This window comes from Scyliorhinus torazame, chromosome 16 (genome assembly GCF_047496885.1).
Source record: "Scyliorhinus torazame isolate Kashiwa2021f chromosome 16, sScyTor2.1, whole genome shotgun sequence".
Taxonomy (NCBI): Eukaryota; Metazoa; Chordata; class Chondrichthyes; order Carcharhiniformes; family Scyliorhinidae; genus Scyliorhinus; species Scyliorhinus torazame.
This window is the reverse complement of record NC_092722.1, coordinates 167,217,410-167,230,899: the sequence shown is the minus strand read 5'-3', so window position 1 is coordinate 167,230,899 and position 13,490 is coordinate 167,217,410. Positions and strand designations below refer to the sequence as shown.

Sequence of the window (13,490 nt, the reverse complement as noted above, 5' to 3'; positions counted from 1 at the left end):
CCTCGTCCTCGTGTGCCAGGCTTAGCCTGATTCAATTTAAGGTTCTACATAGAGCACATATGACGGGAGCAAGACTGAGCAGGTTTTTCGGGGTCGAGGACAGGTGTGGGAGGTGCTCAGGAAGCTCGGCGAACCACACACACATGTTCTGGTCGTGTCTGGCACTGCATGGGTTCTGGGGGGGGTGTGGCAAGGGTAATTTCAACGGTGGTGAAGGTCCGGGTCAAGCCAGGCTGGGGGTTAGCTATATTTGGGGTTGTAGAAGAACCGGGAGTGCAGGAGGCGAAAGAGGCCGATATTTTGGCCTTTGCGTCCCTAGTAGCCCGTCGTAGGATTCTACTCATGTGGAAGGAAGCGAAGCCCCCGGGTGTGGAGGCCTGGATAAACGACATGGCAGGGTTCATAAGATTGGAATGAATAAAATTTGCGTTGAGAGGGTCGGCTCAGGGGTTCTCCAGGCGGTGGCAACCGTTCCTTGACTATCTCGCGGAACGATAATGAAAAGATAGAAATGACAGCAGCAGCAACCCAGGGGGGAGAGGGGGGGACTATTCTGTGTTTTTGCTATTTGTTTTTCTTTTTAGTTTTTGTTGTAAGTTCACTATATTATTTAAATAATGTTATTTATCAGTTAATGTATAATCCCTTGTTGAGTTGTAAAAACGGAAACATTTTTGTTTGAAAAATTTCAATAAAATATATATATTTTTAAAAAATTGTATCTTTCCTACATCTTGGGTCAAATACTGTTTTTTGAAAAATATGATAGACTTTCAAGTACTGGAGCTAGCTAATACAGAAAATAACCACATGGTTGATCCTTAGTTTTGGTTTTGAGTTATTAGGAAAGATTCTTTGCCCTTTCAGCCTGGAAAAAGGGCTTTGGGATTTACAGATATGTCAGTTCATAAATGCGATGTATGAAGTTAATTCACTTAACTAAAACTGAAACGTGGAACATGGAAATCAGTAGTTTTCAGACTAATATAAGTAGTCCTTCATGCAGAGAGGATGCAACATGGAGTGGACTACAAAGACGAAAACTCAAGAAATTGTTTATAAACAATCAATTCTAGTGATCAGGGGAGTGTAAGGGTGAATTAAAATGGACTTCCTCATCTGTACTCCTCCACTTTGAACATAAGGGGGGAAAGCAAGGGTACAGAATCTACGCCGGATGGGGGACTTCAATGTCCATCACTCAGAGTTGCTCAGTAGCATCATGACTATGAGTGACAGGCACATTTGCCAGATTGGGCCTGCGGCAGACGAGAGGGAACCAAGAGAAAAACCTTGGACCTTTCCCTTACCAATCTACCTGTCACAGATCTAACGGTTTATGACAGTACTGGTAAGAGTAACCACGCAGTCTTTGTTGAAACAAGTCCCATCTTCACACGGAGGGTACCATTTGTGTTTTGTGGCAATACCACCATGTAAAATGCAAAAGAATCAGGAAAGATCTTGCAGCTTAAAACTGAGCATCCATGTGATGCTGATCAGCAGCCGCAGAATTGCATCAAATCACAATATGTAACCTCATGGTCCAGCATACCTACACTCGACCATTACCATCAAGTCAGGGGACCCAGCATACCTACACTCGACCAATACCATCAAATCAGGGTCCAAGTCTTCAGTGTAGGGCAGTATGCCAGGAACAGCACCAGGCATACAAATGAAAACAAAGTAATATAGGTGCTGGAGACACTTCGCATTCAGGCAGTATTTGTTAAGGGAAACAAGAGTTAATGTTTAAGGTTGATGATCCTGCATCAGAATTGAGGAAAGATAGTAATACAATAGGTTTTGAATACAATAGGGTGGGAGCAGGACAAAAGGTAAGGTCAGTGATAGAGTGGAGGCCAAGAGAGAAAAGGTTTCATGGCAGAAAAGCCAAAGGGAGTGACAATAGGCATAGCAAAGGAACAAAAGAGGTGTCTGTACGAGTTGTGAATGGCTGGATAGTGTCATGATAATGATTGATTGTGGTTATACACAATAAGGTACATTATCGTATTGGTTATGTACAATAAGGTACAGCTGGCCTGGGGTTGCATGTCAGAAAGCACATTAGAGAAGGCTGTAATAAGACTGCAGATACTTTGCAGTTGCGTTCAGGTTATGAAAATGTATTATAGATAAAGTTAGTTTACAGCAATTGTTTCAGTCATCCTGCATCATAAAAACATGGCATGGTGTCGAAATAAACTGGACGCAAAATGGAGATTCGGAAACCACTGACAGAGCTCAGTTTCAAGGACAATCTTGCCAAAAAATGGAGATGCCAGCAGCTACAGGTAGTGGGCAGCACGGTGGAACAGTGGTTAGCACTGCTGCCTCACAGCTCAAGAGTTCAATTCCCATCTCGGGTGACTGTCTGTGTGGAGTTTGCACTTTCTCCCTGTGTCTGCGTGGGTTTCTTCCGGTGCTCCGGTTTCCTCCCACAATCCAATGATGTCAGGTTAGGTGGATTAGCCATGTTAAATGGCCCCTTAGTGTTCAAAAGGTTATGTGGGGTTACTGTTTTACAGGGATAGGGTTGAGGTGTGGGCTTAAGTAGGGTGCTCTTTTCACGGGCCGTTGCAGACTCGATGGGCTGAATGGCCTCCTTCTGCACTTTAAATTCTATGATTCTATAAGAATGAGTTTACTATCTTTTTCTACGTAGCAGGGGAAGCAGCCCTGGAACCTTATGATAAATTCATGTTTGAAAGGGATGATAAACAAAATGACCTGGAAAAATATGAAGTTTAATATAGCCCTTAAGAAAAACATCACATATGAAAGATGGATTTTTTATGTGCATGCAAGGCAGCGACAACACTAGACACAATTGAGCTGAGGAAACAAGTTAAATCACATTAATTTGGACAGCTCAAAGAATCACTCAGAATAATTTGCAAAATCTCTGATTCTCAGAACAGCTTTTGGGAGAAGTGGATCTCACACAGGAGAAAGAAACAATAACTGTACAGCAGCAGAGACAAGAAAATGCCAGTTTGAACACATGATGGAAGGAAATAAGTCACACACAGTCAAGCAGTTAAACAAAAACAGTTGAATTTACCTGCAGCTGTAACCAAAGAATGACTCCACCCTGAGAAAACTGCAGCAATTGTACAAACTACTACATGATTACCTGACCTGGGATTTGAACATCAGATAGCACATGCTAAAGGTTGTAACACAAGACTGCAGATGTGCTCATATTATAAAAATGTATTAATAAAGTTAGTTCACAGCAATGGTGTCAGTCATCCTGCATCGTAAGAATAAGACAGATAGCAGCCGTTCAAATGCAACATGAAAAGACAGTGAAAGAAATGAGATAAAGTGAACCAGCACTCCCAAAAAGATGGTCGGCAGAGAATTTAATCTGAAATCAATTAATTCAAATATTGAGTCCAGAAGGCTATAGAGTGCAGAGTTGAAAGGGGAGATACTGTTGCTTGATCTTGTGCTCAGCTTCACTGAAATACTGTAGCAAGCCAAAAGGTGGAAAGGTCTGAGTGAGAGTCAGGTGACAATTGAAATGACAAGCAAAAGGAAGCTCAGGATCATGCTTATAGACTGACGGAAATACTGTAGCAAGTCAAAAGATGGAAAGGCACGAGTGAGAGTCAGGTGCGAATTAGAATGACAAGCAAAAGGAAGCTCAGGATCATGCTTATAGACTGGCGAGGTGTTTCTGCAAAGCGGTCACCCAGTCCACATTTGCCCTCCTCAGGTGTATAGGAGTAAATGCTGTTCCACTTGGGAGGGGTTTTGGAGCCAGGAAAAATGACAAGGGAGGAGGTAAAGGACAGGTGGTTTGACTCCCAAAACTTCCAATTTACAAATTTCCCCTTGACCTTGCGTTCCTTTGCCCCTCCATATCTCTAACCTCCTTAGTCTTATAGGGACACAACTATTGGCAGCCACCTATACTCTTGAATTTCTTCCCCAAAATGTACCTTAATCTTGCAAAAGCTTTCTCAAACTTACCTCTGTTAAAAAAAAAAAGGTTTTTGTCACTCATTGCAATATATCCTCCTTTGGCTACGTATCAATTTTTGTCTAATTACATTTTGGACATGACTTAGGATGTTTTTCTATTGAACATAAAATTTGAGACGGTAGAAAGAGATCCAGTTCACAGCCCTGGCAAACTGTATTGTGAATTCTACCAGGTACTGAACACCAGAGACCTACTTGCAGCACATCAGGGCTGAAGACTCACAGCAGAGTCCCTTATAAACAAAGTCAATGGTCAATTTGTACAAGAGTGGACTAGCTGATGGGAGATCTCAAGTAGTGAATAAACTATTTACAGCTGCAAGTAGTTGATGCGCCAAGTTCATTTTTCTAAAGCCCAAATGCTGAGAGTCTGGGGCGTCATTCTCCGACCCCCCGCCGGGTCGGAGAATGGCCGTTGGCCGCCGTGAATCCCGCCCCCGCCGAAGTCTCCGGTACCGGAGATTGGGCGGGGGTGGGAATCGGGCCGCGCCAGTTGGCGGGACCCCCAGCTCAATTCTCCGGCCCGGATGGGCCGAAGTCCCGCCCAGAAATTGCCTGTCCCGCCGGCGTAAATCAAAGCTGGTATTTACCGACGGGACCAGGCGGCGTGGGCGGGCTCCGGGGTCCTGGGGGGGGTCGCGGGGCGATCTGACCCCGGGGGGTGCCCCCACGGTGGCCTGGCCCGCGATCGGGGCCCACCGATCCGCGGGCGGGCCTGTGCCGTGGGGGCACTCTTTCCCTTCCGCCTCCACCACGGTCTCCACCATGGCGGAGGCGGAAGAGACTCTCCCCACTGCGCATGCGCGGGAAACTGTCGGCGGCCGCTGACGCTCCAGCGCATGCGCCGCATTTCCGCGCCAGCTGGCGGGGCACCAAATGCCATTTCCGCCAGCTGGCGGGGCAACAAACGCCATCTCTGCCAGCTGGCGGGGCGGAAATCCCTCCGGCGTCGGCCTAGCCCCTCAATGTTGGGGCTCGGCTCCCAAAGATGCGGAGCATTCCGCACCTTTGGGTCGACGCGATGCCCGTCTGATTGGCGCCGTTTTTGGCGCCAGTCGGCGGACATCGCGCCGTTGGGGGAGAATTTCGCCCCTGGTATTTTTGAAAACGGGTTTACCAGCAGCAATAAGCAGGATGTGATAGTTGTTTCCCCAATCCAAATTTATGCTGAAAACTTAGATCCTATTATTTTTCTGAACTGATTTGTTAGTAACAATACCTTAGTGATCTATTTGTACAGGATCTGGCTAACTCCAAGAAATATTATTCAAACATAATTTCACAAAGTAGTGATGCAAGAGATTCAAAAACGTAACCTTGAACTACTCTTTGCTATCGGGGGAATGGTAGGATTGGTGGATAAAGTTGTAAAACTGAAATATTCTGTAATAGAACTTTTCATTTAATAAACGTGCAGCACTTTCTCAGTGTCAAATGTCGACATTTGTAATAGGCTTTCTTACCTGGGGTCCCAATAATGTGAACATAGAAGATGCCAGGGTTTATTATTTCTTTCACCCTAATGGGTACAACACTGTTCAAAGTCAGCTCTACAGTCTTCCACTGCTTTGCATATACACTTTCTTAGGAAAACAAAAATTTATAAATGAAAAAAGCATTGCCTGTTAGCCAAAATGAATGTTCAGCACATAAGAGAATATTTTCATGTCAAACTCAAAACTGCTGTGAAAAAAAAATTCTATGACTGGGAAGAAATAACTCAAAATTATATTATTTCAGTGTATTCTACTCAACGGTCACTCTTACATTTAAAAAAATGACTTGTATTTTCACAGCAGCTTTCATAACCGCGGGTTATCCAAAAGTACTGTACACCAATAAAGTACAGGAAGAGTACCTCAAATTCGGTTACCCAAAATCCAGCAACATTTTTAAAATACCGTTCCATGCATCAAGTTTAATTGCGCAAAGTTTATCTAGACAATTTTGGCATGGTGTGGCTCTATATTGATTCCAGCTTCACCACTTTGCGCACCACCCCATCCCATACTCCAAGTGACCCTTGACCCTACTCAATTCAGCTTGACCTGAACTGCTCTAGGCCCAAACCACCCAACGCAAAATCTGGTAATATCTAAAATCCAGCGCAGCCTCTGCCCTGAGGGTGCTGGATTTGAGGTATTGTTCCAGTACTTACAAAATGCAGTCATGTTGTAATGTTGAAAATATGGGTGCACATTAAAATTCACCAAGCTCCCAGAAACAGAAATGTGATAGGTAGATAATCTGTTTTCGTAACATTATTTGAGGGACAAACACTGGCTGGGGCACTTGACTGAACTCCCATGTTTTTCTTCAAATAGTGCCCTGGAATCTTTTATGATCGTCTGAGATGTCATTTAACGTCTCATCTGAAAGGCAGCACTTCCTTTAATGCAGCATTCCTTCAGGGCTAGTACGTCAGAATAGATTTTCTGCTCAAGCCTCTGGAGGACTCAAACCCATAACATTCTGATTCAAAGGCAAAAGTACTACCATGCATATTTATAATACCCAGGGACTTTTGAGTAGTGTTGGGAAACTCATTCCACAGCAACAAAGTATGTCCAACTGAAATGACTGCAGGATAGTCACACACTAACTAAAAGCCATATGTTAATTAGAACAAGGGAAGCACGGTAGCACAGTGGTTAGCACAGTGGCATTACAGCTCCAGGGTCCCAGGTTCGATACCCGGCTTGGGTCACTGTCTGTACAGAGTCTGCATGTTCTCTCAGTGACTGCGTGGGTTTACTTTTAGGGTTGGGGTGAGGGCTCTTTCCAAGCGACGGTGCAGACCCGATAGGTCGAATGGGCTCCTTCTGCACTGTAGATTCTTTGATCTATGATAAAATGCAAGAACAGACTAGTCTGGAGAAAAATGGATCACATGGATCCCTTTTGCTCATCTCATCTTTTCTGATTAAGGAAGACCAGCTCCATAAGAACGAGGATGACACAACATTGTGACTTAAAACTCACTTCCATTGACTTCCGGTTGCGGCGATGCACTGCTAAGCCGCACGTTTCGGCAGCTCCCGTTCTAACGGACTTTTGGGCTCTTTTCGGGAGCCCCAACGGAAATTTTTTTTGGACCAAACCCAGTGTGGGGTGACGAAGGAAGGTGTCCCCCCGGGTGTGTATGGAAAGGACCGGTGGTAGTGGCCAGATTGCGAAGGATCCTCTGGAGCAGCGGCAGAGAAGAGAAGGAAGAAGCAAGATGGCGGCGGATGGAGCCCAGACGACATGGGGCCCAGGCCAGCAGGAATTCCTCCGATGGTGTGTGGAGGAATTAATGAAGGAGGTGCTGGCGCCGATGTTATTGGCAAACGATGGGCTAAAAGAAACACAAAAGGCCCAGGTGATAGAGCTCTGTGGGGTGAAGGCAAAGGCATCCGAAAACAAGGATGAGATACAGGGCCTAGTGGTAAAAATGGAGACGCACGAGGTGCTACATAAGAGGTGTATCGAAAGGCTCGAAGTCCTGGAGAACAGCTCGAGGAGGAAGAACCTCCGGATTCTGGGTCTCCCCGAAGGAATGGAGGGAGCTGACGTTGGGGCTTATGTGAGCACGATGCTCCATACGCTAATGGGAGCTGAGCCCCCTCGGGCCCCCTGGAGGTGGAAGGGGCTCACCGGGTCCTGGTGAGAAGATCAAAGGCTGGAGAACTACCAAGGGCGATAGTGGTGTGATTTCACCGCTTCACTGACAGAGAGGCTGTTTTGAGCTGGGCCAAGAAGGTACGGAGTAGCAGGGGGGAGAATGCGGTGATAAGAGTGTATCAGGACTAGAGCGCGGTGGTGGCGAGAAGGAGGGCGAGCTTTAATCGGGCCAAGGCGGTGCTTAACAAGAAGAAAATAAAGTTTGGGATGCTGCAGCCGGCGCGATTGTGGGTCACGCACCAAGGCAAACATTACTACTTTGAAACGTCGGATGATGCATGGACCTTCATCCAAGAAGAGAAACTGGACCAGAACTGAGGGACTGATGCTGGGGGGGGTGGGGGGGGGGGGGGAGAGACGACGAGGTTGATGTATAGAAATGTAAAATGGGGAATGGGAGGTTCACAGTATCGAGACGATAGACGGGGATTTTTTTCTCCTCTTGACGGGGGGACACTGAGAAATGTGGGCGCCGGTGGAAAAAGGGACAGAGGGGGGATGGGGGAGCTGCGCCATAGGGGGCGGGGCCGATCCAGGAAAGCGTGTTTTTTTTCCCGCGCTAGGGAGATGATGGAGGAAGATAGGCGCAGGAAGGAAGAGAGTTCCACGCACAGGGGGGTCAAGTAGAGAACGGGGGAAGCCGGGGTCAGTTAGAGTTAGCTGACTTTCGGAAGGATCATGGGGGGAGTAACCATGCTAGATGGGGATCTAGCGGGGGATCAACTGGGTTGCTGCTGCTGGGAGCAAGTGGGAGCTGGCAAGAGAAGAGGTGGTCGGGACGGGAGGGCGCCGCCTGGGGGATGGGTGGGTGCGCGGGACCCGGACGGGGGGCTGGCCTAGAACAGGGGATGGCTAGTCGGGGGGGGGGGGGGGGGGGGGGGGGGGGGGCGGGTGGCCCCCCCCCAATCCGGCTGATCACGTGGAATGTGAGAGGCCTGAATGGGCCGATTAAGAGGGTCCGAGTGTTCGCGCACTTAAAAAGACTGAAGGCAGATGTAGTCATGCTTCAGGAGACGCATCTGAAGGTGGCGGATCAAGTTAGGTTAAGGAAAGGATGGGTGGGACAGGTGTTCCACTCAGGGTTGGACGCGAAAAATAGGGGGGGTGGCGATATTGGTGGGGAAACGGGTGTCATTCGAGGCTAGGAATATAGTGGTGGATAACGGGGGTAGATACGTGATGGTGAATGGTAGATTGCAGGGAAAGGAGGTCGTGCTGGTAAATGTATGTGCCCCGAACTGGGATGACGCGGGATTTATTAAGCGGATGCTGGGACGTATCCCGGACCTAGACGTGGGAAGCCTGGTAATGGGGGGGGGGGGGGATTTCAATACTGTGCTGGATCCAGGGTTAGATCGGTCTAGATTCAGGACCGGAAGAAGGCCGGCAGCGGCCAAGGTGCGTAGGGGGTTCATGGAGCAAATGGGGAGAGTGGATCCGTGGAGATTTGCTAGGCCGTTGGCCAAAGAGTTCTCCTTTTTCTCCCATGTCCACAAGGTATACTCCCGAATATATTTCTTTGTTTTGAGCAGGGCACTGATCTCGAAGGTGGCAGGAATGGAGTATTCGGCCATAGCCATTTAAGACCATGCCCCGCATTGGGTGGATCTGGAATTAGGAGAGGAGAGGGAGCAGCGCCCACTCTGGCGACTGGATGTGGGATTATTGGCGGATGAGGGGGTCTGTGGATGGGTGCAAGGATGTATTGAGAGGTACCTGGAGGCCAATGATGGTGGTGAGATCCAGGTGGGGGTAGTATGGGAAGCGCTGAAGGCGGTGGTTAGGGGAGAGTTGATCTCCATTAGGGCTTACAAGGAGAAAAAAAAGAGGGCAAAGATACGCGGAGGCCCCGGACGAAGGACTATATAGAGAGAGGCGAAGACTTCAGACGGAGTTTGACCTGCTGACCACAGGAAAGGCAGAGGCACAGTGGAGGAAGGCACAGGGGATGAGATACGAATATGGGGAAAAGGCGAGCCGGCTGCTGGCCCACCAACTTCGCAAGAGGATAGCGGCGAGGGATATTGGGGGAGTCAGGGATGAAACGGAAACTATGGTGCGGAGAGCAGGGAAGGTAAATGAGGTGTTTAAGACCTTTTATGAGAGGCTATATAGGTCCCAACCCCCAGAAGGAAAAGAGGGAATGCAACAGTTTCTGGACCAACTAAGGTTCCCGAGGGTGGAGGAGCAGGAGGTGGCAGGTCTGGGGGCGCCAATTGAGGTGGATGAGGTGACTAAAGGGCTGGGGAACATGCAGGCAGGGAAGGCCCCGGGACCAGACGGGTTCCCGGTGGAATTTTACAGGAAATGTGTGGACTTGTTGGCCCCGTTGCTGGCGAGAACCTTTAACGAGGGCACTCTACCCCCGACAATGTCGGAGGCGACGATATCACTAATCCTGAAGCGGGATAAAGATCTACTGCAATGCGGTCATATAGGCCTATCTCACTCCTGAATGTAGACACCAAGCTGCTGGCAAAAGTGCTGGCGACAAGGATCGAGGATTGTGTCCCGGGAGTGGTGCATGAAGACCAGACAGGGTTTGTAAAGGGGAGACAACTGAATGTCAACGTGCGACGGCTGTTGGGGGTGATAATGATGCCCCCAGCGGAGGGGGAGGCAGAGATAGTGATGGCGATGGATGCAGAGAAGGCATTCGATAGGGTAGACTGTTGAGGAGGTTTGGGTTCGGGGAGGGGTTTGTCAGTTGGGTCAAACTCCTATACGGGGCCCTAGTGGCAAGTGTAGTCACAAATCGGCAAAGATCGGAGTATTTTCGGTTACATAGGGGAACAAGGCAGGGGTGCCCCCTGTCCCCATTACTGTTCGCGTTGGCAATTGAACCACTGGCCATAGCGTTGAGAGACTCTAAGAAATGGAGGGGGGTGGTTAGAGGGGGAGAGGAACATCGAGTGTCACTCTACGCAGATGACCTACTGCTATATGTGGCGGATCCTGTAGAGGGGATGACAGAGGTTATGCAGATATTGAGGGAGTTTGGAGATTTTTCGGGATATAGTCTAAATATGGGGAAGAGTGAGCTTTTCGTAGTACACCCTGGGGACCAGGGAAGAGGAATAGATGCCCTGCCGTTAAGGAGAGTGGAAAGGAGTTTCCGATATTTGGGGATTTAGGCAGCCAGGAGCTGGGGAACTCTACACAAACTCAATCTGACGCAGCTGGTGGAGCAGATGGAGGAGGATTTCAAGAGGTGGGATATGCTGCCGCTCTCACTGGCGGGCAGAGTGCAGGTGGTAAAAATGATGGTCCTCCCAAGGTTTCTTTTTGTGTTTCAATGTCTCCCCATTCTGATCACTAAGGCCTTTTTCAAGAAAATAGACAGGAGCGTTATGAGTTTCGTGTGGGCAGGGAAGACCCCGAGGGTAAAGGAGGGGGTTCCTGCAGCGCAGCAGGGATAGAGGGGGACTGGAGTTGCCAAATCTGGACGACTATTACTGGGCTGCCAATGTGGCGATGGTTTGTAAGTGGATGAGGGAGGGAGGGGGCGGCGTGGAAGAGGCTGGAGATGGCGTCCTGTAAGGGAACGAGCCTAAAGGCGCTGGTGACGGCGCCGCTGCCGCTCTCCCCGAAAAGGTATACCACAAACCCTGTAGTGGTGGCAACCTTAAGGATCTGGGGGCAATGGAGGCGACACAGGGGGGTGACGGGTGCCTCGGTGTGGTCCCCGATCAGGAACAACCATAGGTTTGTCCCAGGAAGGATGGACCGAGGGTTCCAGAGCTGGCATCGGGCAGGAATTAGGAGACTGAGAGACTTGTTTATTGACGGGGAGTTTGCGAGCCTGGGAGCGCTGGAGGAAAAGTATGAGTTGCCCCCGGGGAATATCTTTAGATACATGCAAGTGAGGGAGTTTACGAGGGAACAGGCGAGGGAATTTCCGCTGCTCCCGACACAGGGGATCCAGGATAGAGTGATTTCGGGGGTATGGGTCAGGGAGGGCAAAGTGTCCGAAATATATCAGGAGATGAAGGACGAGGGGGAGGCGCTGGTAGAGGAGCTGAAAGGAAAATGGGAAGAAGAGCTGGGGGAGGAGATTGAGGAGGGGCTCTGGGCTGATGCCCTAAGTAGGGTAAATTCCTCTACCTCGTGTGCCAGGCTTAGCCTGATACAATTTAAGGTTCTACACAGAGCACATATGACGGGAGCAAGACTGAGCAGGTTCTTCGGAGTGGAGGACAGGTGCAGGAGGTGCTTGGGAAGCCCGGCGAACCACACACACATATTCTGGTCGTGTCCGGCACTGGATGAGTACTGGAGGGGAGTGGCAAAGGTGATTTCATAGGTGGTCAAGGTCGGGGTCAAGCCAGGCTGGGGGTTAGCTATATTTGGGGTAGCGGAAGAGCCGGGAGTGGAGGAGGCGAAAGAGGCCGATATTCTGGCCTTTGCGTCCCTGGTAGCCCGGCAAAGGATCCTACTTATGTGGAAGGAAGCGAAACCCCCCGGCGTAGAGGCCTAGATAAACGATATGGCAGGGTTCATAAAACTGGAACGAATGAAATTTGCGCTGAGAGGATCGGCTCAGGGGTTCTCCAGGCGGTGGCAACCGTTCCTTGACCATCTCGCGGAACGTTAAGGGAAAATAGATCGTCAGCAGCAGCCCAGAGGGAAGAGGGGGGAGGGGGGGGGGGGGGAGGAGCACTATAAAAAAAAAATTTTTTTGTTGTCTCTTTGTTAGCTCACTATTCTTGTCAAATTATGTTACTTATCAGCTATTGTGTTATTTTTATGTTGATTTGTAAAGTGGAAAAATTCTGTTTGAAAACTTTAATAAAATATATATTTTTTTAAAAAACTCACTTCCATTAAGTGTCTGTGACATGTTCAATATTTGACTACGTCTGGTTGCGAATATGTCTTTCACAATTCTGGTAAAGTAGAACTATATGCATCCTTGTTAGATTGCTGTACAAAGGCACATTCATAGGTCAATTACAACTGTAGATCTCTGGCTACACCCTAAGTCAGAATGAATAGCAGAAAGTAGTCTAATAAAAAATGTTTCAAGAGACTGTTCCACACTTTTAATAAAGTGTAATATTTAAGACAAGAATGTATAACACCAACATTTCTAAATGCGAGTGGAAGTATATGTCTTTCTTTTATCTTTTTTTTATATATATTGTAACACCTGGAACAACTTCCAGATGTGTCAAAATTTGACTTACTTCCCCCACACTCTCTAGTTTTACTGCTTTCCAGGGTGGAAATTATTTGTTCTCCTGCCATTTTAGTAGCCAGTCCTTCCGAAATTAACTTTTCATTGATATTAATAATTGGAATTTGTGTTTCATCTTTAAGTTGCACGACCAGTTTATTCTCCTTCTTCTCTACAGTCCTGGATTTTAGAAACTTATTCAACACCAAGCTTTTCATCCTTAATATTGCATCCAGAGACCAGGTATCAGATATCGGTTTCACTCCTATAGAAAAGAAAAAAGATGCTAACATGAAATAGTCATAACGATAACTGCCCACAAAGTAAGTTTCTCATCTGCAAACCCATCAATGGGAGATCCTAATTGAAGGTCAGGCACTTCTCCGCAGCTAAGAAAGCAGAGAGAAAGTCAGGCTACAAATATTACTGGTCGATCACTGTGCAGCTGCATTGGTAAAAGCCAAGGACACTGCTCATTTGGATATCTCTAAATTAGAAATGAAGCTAACCTAAAACATTGACTTCAAGCATCAGTCATCAGAAGGTTTTATTGTTGCAGGGCAACAACTGAATGAAAAGACTTCACATGGGGCAAAATTGTGAAATAAATTTTAGGAAGATTTACAGTAATGATTATTTTCCACATTATATG

The 13,490-nt window shown here is 47.8% G+C and overlaps 1 protein-coding gene across 1 annotated transcript in view; it reads right to left on the bottom strand.

Annotated features, from left to right (window-relative positions):
* Positions 1 to 13,092, bottom strand: part of LOC140393215 (tudor domain-containing protein 1-like) — a 61,190-nt gene extending 48,098 nt beyond the window's left edge. Inside the window, exons 1-2 of the mRNA XM_072479445.1 lie at positions 12,849 to 13,092; positions 5,463 to 5,582 (exon numbers count right to left, since the gene is read on the bottom strand). Of these exons, the coding sequence (XP_072335546.1) occupies positions 5,463 to 5,582; positions 12,849 to 13,056 (328 nt within the window). The 5' untranslated portion in view covers positions 13,057 to 13,092. The remainder of the gene's footprint in view (positions 1 to 5,462; positions 5,583 to 12,848) is intronic.
* Positions 13,093 to 13,490: the final 398 nt, after the last annotated feature.